This window comes from Taurulus bubalis (assembly GCF_910589615.1).
Source record: "Taurulus bubalis genome assembly, chromosome: 13".
Lineage (NCBI taxonomy): Eukaryota > Metazoa > Chordata > Actinopteri > Perciformes > Cottidae > Taurulus > Taurulus bubalis.
In genome coordinates, this window is record NC_136601.1 from 21,590,057 (window position 1) to 21,597,780 (window position 7,724).

General features: G+C 42.5%; 1 protein-coding gene across 1 annotated transcript; it reads right to left on the minus strand.

The window, feature by feature from the left end:
• Positions 1 to 406: 406 nt before the first annotated feature.
• hdac3 (histone deacetylase 3) lies at positions 407 to 7,127 on the minus strand (the record flags this gene model as incomplete). The annotated part of the gene is made up of 15 exons (XM_079228453.1): positions 407 to 1,831; positions 1,923 to 2,080; positions 2,163 to 2,242; positions 2,489 to 2,547; positions 2,646 to 2,735; positions 3,063 to 3,127; positions 3,964 to 4,037; positions 4,204 to 4,284; positions 4,743 to 4,876; positions 5,063 to 5,118; positions 5,223 to 5,279; positions 5,545 to 5,626; positions 5,828 to 5,970; positions 6,123 to 6,205; positions 7,073 to 7,127. The coding sequence occupies 15 exons, from the start codon at positions 7,125 to 7,127 to the stop codon at positions 1,762 to 1,764; spliced, it is 1,287 nt and encodes a 428-aa protein (XP_079084579.1). The 3' UTR covers positions 407 to 1,761.
• Positions 7,128 to 7,724: the final 597 nt, after the last annotated feature.

Consider the following 7,724-nt stretch of genomic DNA (forward strand, 5'->3'; position numbering starts at 1 on the left):
GGTGTGTCAGCTATTTGACTATTTGGAAAAGAAAGGATTATTATAAGAAACCGACTGGCTGAATGGATTTTTAGAACTCAAATGGTCCTTTCTAGTAAATAAAAGATAATTAAAAAATAAAAATAAGATTTTAAAAAATACAAAAATTGGTGGGTTAGATTTTCTATTGTGTACACAAAATATATATAGTTTTGTTTTACTCTTGTTCAGATTAGAAAGAGAGAGAAACCCACACTGGAGTCAAAGTCCTGCTATATGTACTCTTACCTGGCCAATAAAACTGATTCAGGTGACATTTGAAATTTGCCATCATGTCGCCCTCTGGTGGCGAGGTTAAAAACCTGCCGATAGAAATCTGCCTTTCGAAATACTTTCATATCACATGCAATGATTCAGTTTATTTTTTATTAAAAAGTAGACAATATAAAAAAAACAAATAAAAATAAAATCACAAAAAACGGTTTCTGGCTAAAAGAGGACTGGGTGGCAGAAGGTAAAAGATATTTCTGCTGCGCCGCCGGTCAACGTCTGCAGTGAAAGACGAGACAAACTACCTGCTTCCATACAAAAGGTCCCACAAACAAACGTCTGTCCTCTCCTACAACACACTCACAGTTCATACATTTATACGTGTGTGTGTGTGTGTGTGTGTATATATATATATATATATATATATATATATATATATATATATATATATACACACACACACAGTACAGAGCAGAAGAAAGGAATGAAGAGACAGGAAACTTGTTCCCACTTAGTTCAGCTCAAGTCTTGCTGGCTCATTCACAGATGGTCACTTGTAGAAATAAAGGTGATATGTAAGTGCCCAGCTCTACACACACAGGATTGCCTTTTCAGAGCTGGAAGGCACATGAATGATGGAGGACTGTAAAATATATATATTTTTTTGAACGACTGATCGGGTTAATTTGTACCTTTGAGATTCTGTGCCACATAATTCAAAGCTTTGTTTTAAACATGAAGTGGCTAGTGTGAGACTCATGGATCAGGCACTAGAACAGCTTCTCATGTGTGTTGAACCATGAAATAACCGCCTCGCTGTGTTTTTTTCTTCTTCAATAAGTGCCTTCTACACTGATTTTTGTCGCACAGGGTTCAGAAAACCAACTGCTCTCGGCCACTTTATGAGCGGGAAAACAGACATGGCTTAGTTCAATTCAGTCGATACCAAAAAAATAAAAAAAATTGTTGCAGATGACATTTTTCTCTTTGAAAATTCAAGTACATTGCATTACTAACACAATGTGACCAAGATTACAAGTGGGTAATATTTTTTTTTAAGAACATAATATGCTAGTGGCAACATCTAGGTGTGTACTTCTTCATGAGCACATACAGAACATGTGTTGTTTTTGTATCCTGATACCAGTTGACAAAGTAAAGTCAAAACAATAAGGGACACATCACATCTGTTTCGGTGTCATTTGGCCTCAACCCGTCTGTTACAGTATAAAAATGGGAATACCGCAGTAACGGAGGTGTGCTCTGTGACGTTTTATACATGGAGCAAACCTCACGCTACTGTTCTGATGGGTCGTGAGCGTGATGTCCGCATATTTTAGAAAGTGAACCTAAATGAGGAAAAAAAAAAGAGAGGAGCCCGGGGAGTCTTTTCAGTCCTTCCAGAAAAGTTTCTTTTCAGTCTGCATGATGACATGATATTTGGAGACGACGAAACCGAATGCTGCGAGAAAAAACAACAACCAAAAGCTCCCCTCCTTTCGTCCTCGCGGGTCAAATTTCCACGTCGCTCTCTTTGTCGTTGTCGTGGTCACCGTCGTAGAACTCGTTGGTTGCCTCCGGCCTGAGCGGGCGACATCATTGACAGTAATCAGTAATGTGGACACATTGATTTAAAAAGAAAAACATAAAACATTTGTTGCAGGAGTACCGACCGGGTGTAGGGCTCGTCGCCGCCCCTCTCGTCGGGGTCGGGCTCGTCGGTGCGCTCGTAGCTCAGGATGTCGGACGGAACGTCGTGGATCTGGACGCTGGGCGCGTGGTTCAGCATCTTCAGGTTCTCGAACACCGTCTGGCGGATCTGCTCCAAGTACTGCGGCGAAACATTTACATTTAATTATCTTTGTGTCCTTCATCAAACAACTGGAACAGGTCAGAGTGGGACGACGTCTCACCGGTCTGGAGTTCTGGTTCTCTATCCGGGTGCTCACGTCGGGATGCAGCGTGAAGTCTGGAGCAAAGTACTCAAAGTACTCTGCAGTGGACAGAAATATTTTTTTCAATTGAATTCTCACAAAAAAAAGCAGCATTTCCTCAGATGTCAAAAAATAAATGTCAAAACGTTGCTATTCCACCAGATGGTGCTAAAAAGGTTGAAACCGCTCAATCTCCCCTACACTAAAACACAACAGCACTCAAGGTGAAGCAAGTTTGACCAAGAAAAAAAAAAAGTTAATCATAACTGAGCGCATACAGTTGAGTATGTTATGACACAACTCACCACTATAAGGCAGCTCATCGCTGATGGTTTCGTCCAGTAACAGAGATGTCTCAAAGGTCCTACGGGCAAAACAAGACCAGACATTATCATTAAAAACAACAAAGCCCGCCTCGTGATGAAACTCGGAACATGTGACCTCCACGCGGCGACGACTCACCAGCAGCGAGCCACGTTCCTCACGGTGTAGCCTCCTCCTCCCAGGACCAGCAGAGGGATCCTAAAACTCTTCACGAACTCCACACAGTCGCTGAAGGGCGGCGAGCAAAGAGCGCACACATTAACACGCAAGTTGAGAAAGGATCTCTAAACGTGACCCAAAATGAAATGTGTGTGTTTCCACTGCAAATAAGGCTGTCAAAATGAGTCGGTGTTTACAAAAGACAACACATGGCACATAATACTTAAGAGAGCGGAATAATGGATGGATTGAGCTCCATATCCTTTTGGGAAGCCCTCTTGTTCAATACTGCCATATTTCAACTTTAAGTCTGTTGCTTTAAACCCAATTCCCACTGATGTTTAACGTCAACAAGGAAACAGCGTTTTTTATAAAAAGACAAAGTCCGTGTCTCACCCATGTCCTCGTATGCTGAGGTTGAAGCAGCCCAGCCGGTCGCAGCCCAGAGAATCTGCTCCGCACTGAAAGGAGACAATAACACATATCATCACTTCATTAGGGTTGTCACAATACCAAAATTATGACTTTGATATGATACCTGTAATAAATATCACGATACCTGATACTTACGATACCACAAATACGATACTGGTATATTTATCTATAATAGTAATAAATAAAACATCTGTATGGTTCCCTTTTTTCCCAGCTTAACAAATGGCATTACTATTAGTATTAGCCTACAGCAAGATATTAATGAAAACTACACAGTGCCATCATAGCATTGATTATACACGGCTATGTATGCCTATTGTCTGGGGTGTCTGTCTGAAAGGTGCTTTGTCATGTCTGACGTGTTGCCTCCCTTGGTCTGTGTGGCTTTGAAAACAAGTTGAAACAAGTTTTGCAGACGGTCTCTGTGTGGCAGTGAGCTTTCCTTCAGTCTGTAATGTAGACAAAGTACTTCCAGATTTCACTTCTGGCATCTTTTGTTCCAACAAGCCGAGGGCGGTCGGCAAGAGCTGCTGCACTCATCTCTGCCCTGATCACTCGCTGTGAGTGAGTGCTGGGCAGCCCCGCCTCCTTAAGCCCCGCCTCCATGCAGTCAAAGCATGCAAGCAGCATGACAGGGAGCGGAACAGTGAATGCCCTCTGATCTATTTTAATGAAGTATCGATACTAAAAATATGCACAAATTATACTGTTTTTAACGTACCGCGGTGCCTTTTTAATATCGATACACCGTGCAACATTATTAGGTCGCTCCTCCTCCGGTCCAATGCAGCCTTAAACAGTCCGATAACGGGACGGTTCACTCCGGGGATCATTTTCTAGAGACGACGAGTGACGGACTGACCTGTAGAACGATGCAGGTCGGCTGGTAGAAATCCACAACCTGTTTAATAACCGGCTGGAACAGCTGCCGGTAGCCTGAGAACGAACACACACGAACACACACGAACACACACACACACACACGAACACACACACACACACACACACGAACACACACACAGCAGTAGGAATCTTCAGAGATAACCGTGTTATCTGAAACATGGTTGTTACATTTCAACAGATGTGCAGGACGTGAACTCACTTTGGTCGTCGATGCCGTCTCTGAGAGGAACGTTGAGGCAGTAGTACCGACCGCTCTCTGCGCCGACCTCGTACATGTCACCTGCAGCCAACACACACACACACATGATTAATGCACACCTGTACAGAGACAACACTGTAACATAATGTAAATGGGGGGACTTTTTCTGACACACTATACCTTTTTTTACAACATACTACACTACGGCCTTTTCTAACATACTATACTACAAGTTATCTATGAGGTATTACATCAACACCAGGATTCCTGCATATTGAAGCAACTCACATTACAAAGTTCGCCTTATTCAATAAGCAAAACGTGCACACCACAGAAATGCATAGTTTCCATTAATTGTGTTAGCTGTACATGGTCCTACATTGAAATAAAAGAATGTCTGAACAAATGGACGTGTTATTTGTCTTTGTAGCGAGTACAAATTAAAGTAAAAGTGCCATGCAGACGAGTAGCCCTTTTGGATGACGTGCAGAAATTTCCAGTCGGTACTGCACACAAAGAAAACACCATTAAAAACGTACCCGTTCCCGGGAAAAAGTAGTTCCCGTATTTGTGGAAGGACACAGTCATGACGCGGTCGGTCAGGTAAAAGGCTTCCTGTACGCCGTCACCGTGGTGAATGTCTATGTCGATGTACAGAACCCTCGGGTGGTATCTGTAACACACACACACACACACACACACACACACACACACACACACACACACACACACACACACACACACACACACACACACACACACACACACACACACACACACACACACACACAGTTGTAAAGAGAGAAACAGACCCAGCAAACATTTGATGAATGCTCTTCAGAGGAGTGTCCTCTCTTACTTGAGAAGCTCCAGAATACTGATGACAATGTCATTGACGTAACAAAACCCAGATGCCTGCAAAACCAGAAAAATCATGTCAGGCCTTTAACCCAGTCACAGCCAAATGTAAAGATCTCAGCAGAAAGGCATGAAAACAATGTGCAGCACTTTCTGCCGACCTCAAACTTCTTGGCGTGATGTAAACCTCCGGCCCAGTTGATGGCGATGTCACAGATCTGGATAGACAAAGCAGAATCAATATCAATTAAAAGGTCAATTTCTGTGGAGCCGTCCACCGGCAGCGCTGCAGCCGATTCAGTTCAACATAAGAGTGATGTCCAGTGACCAAGGCATCGTCTGCTGCACACACGTTCATCTCTAATAAATCGCACGCTCAGCGGCAGAACAGGAAGTGGCCATGGCAGCTGAAAAAACACAAGACCACTGGTTTCCCCCGCCGGCAATACCGGCTCCAGTCGTGCGCTTGCGTGGACGTCTCACCTTGTGGTTGAGCTGCGTGGCTCCCTGTAAGGAGGCTCCTGTGTATCTGGAGCAGAACTCAAAGAGACCTGGAAACACGGGGCTGAAAACAAACACACAGGCACAACATGTTTTAGTCATGGTTTAGTCCGTCCTTTAATAGCAGTTATAGAGGACCTGATATTCGATGACTGGGGATTTTGAATGCTATATCAATAAATTGCAATAGTGTAAAAAAACTAAACATGAAGCATTTTAGGCATTGAGAACTTTCTTAATTTAGTCATTAATTAAGTCAACTCACCAGTCGTCTCCAACATTGAACGTGTTGAGGCTCTTGGTGAAACCCTGCATGTTATTGGGGCTGACCTTCTGCAGGAAGTCTATGTAGTCTTCAGAGTGGAACCGACACATGTCATGCTGAGACGCTTTGTACGGCTTGAACACCTAACGGGAAAAAAAGACATTTGAAAAGTACAGTTTGAAATGCTGTGCTCGTTTACACTCTGGATTTTAGTATTAAAGCAGATGTCGTTGAGCGAGAGAAGCATCAGGCAGGATCTGAATCCGTCACAACGCGACCGCTCCGTGCTGCTCACCATCATTTTCTTGTAGAGTCCATAGTGCAACACCAGACTGTGAGTCAGAGACAAACGGTGGGGCTTCATGGGGTGACCAGCACCTGAAGAGACGGGACAGATTCCACGTTAAGGTAAAGACATCCCACTCGTGCATTCACAGGGTATTAGAGCCACTTCCATGACGCCCAATACTGAAATAGGTCATCTGGATTTCACAACAACACACGGGGGCAAGTGCATTACCGTAGTAAAATCACTGCGAATATTATTTTTTTTGCACACCAACAACACTAAAACACACAAAATTACTACATTTCAGACTACTTCCTTTATGTAAAGTGTGCAGTTATACAGAATCTCTATCCATACATATATATATCATGTGTGTCCATGCTGTTTCCATACATTACAAGTATTCTTCAGCTCTGATGTTTTCTACATTTGTTTAATTATTTAAGTTTCACGTTTCAACAGGTTACACTGGATTACTGTCAGAAATAACAACACGTTTGGTTGTATTTTTACTTCTAACTGTAGATAAAATGGTTCTTATTATTGTTATTATTATTATAAGCAAATATGCAACTAACCTACCTACTACCTACACCAACTACATTTTAAAGCGTTTAGGTCACTGTAGGAGCAGCCGACACGTCTCAGGCAGACATCTGACACATGATGGGGCATTTAAATAACCGACAATATAGACAACCTGTGACCTGACGCTAGCTAGCCAAGCGAGCCACACGCTGTGGAATGTGCACAATACGTCTCGATGATACGAGGGTTATGATGAATGAAAAACCTGCACAACGGACCTCCGAAAGCACAGAGAGAGAGCGCGAGCGTGAAGCGCTCAAAGAAATCAAACATAAAGACGCGTCCCTGAAGGCGTTAGCATGCGGCTAGCTGCTCGCTCCTGCAACGGTCGCCTTTGTGGGCCCGTTCACTGCGATAACAAAACTCACCGTAGTGAAAGTTGCCCACGTCCGGGTCGTAAAAATAAGAGGTTCTATTAGTCATCGTGAAATAAATTTCTTCTGACTTGTTTTTGCAAAACCGCGACCGTTTCTTGCTGCTATAAAACACACATTTTCTTTCAATTAGCAGAAAGCCGCCATTGTAAACACCGACTCGCATACGTCATCAGAAGGGGACCGTCACGACGGGGAAAGGAGGGGGAGGTGGCTGACAACGGAAAGTTGCGTTGTTTTTTTAACGCGGTTATAGCTTTATATACACACACACACTCACACACACACACACACACACACACACACACACACACACGTGTTGAGCCATTATATATATATATATATATATATATATATATATATATATATATATATATATATATATATATATATATATATATATATATATATATATACCAGTTTGGGAATTACTGTCCCAATTTAGATACTGGAGTAAATATTATGCAGGAAAAAGTACAAAAGAATATCTGCAACACATTCATGTATTTTTATTTTGTTATTTTTGTTTAATATCATTTCATTTTAGCACTTGAGGCATCCAGATATATCTGGTCAAATGGAAAAGGGAATATCACTCTTTGAGCTGACAACCACAACACCTCATAAATGCACCGTGACGAGTCAC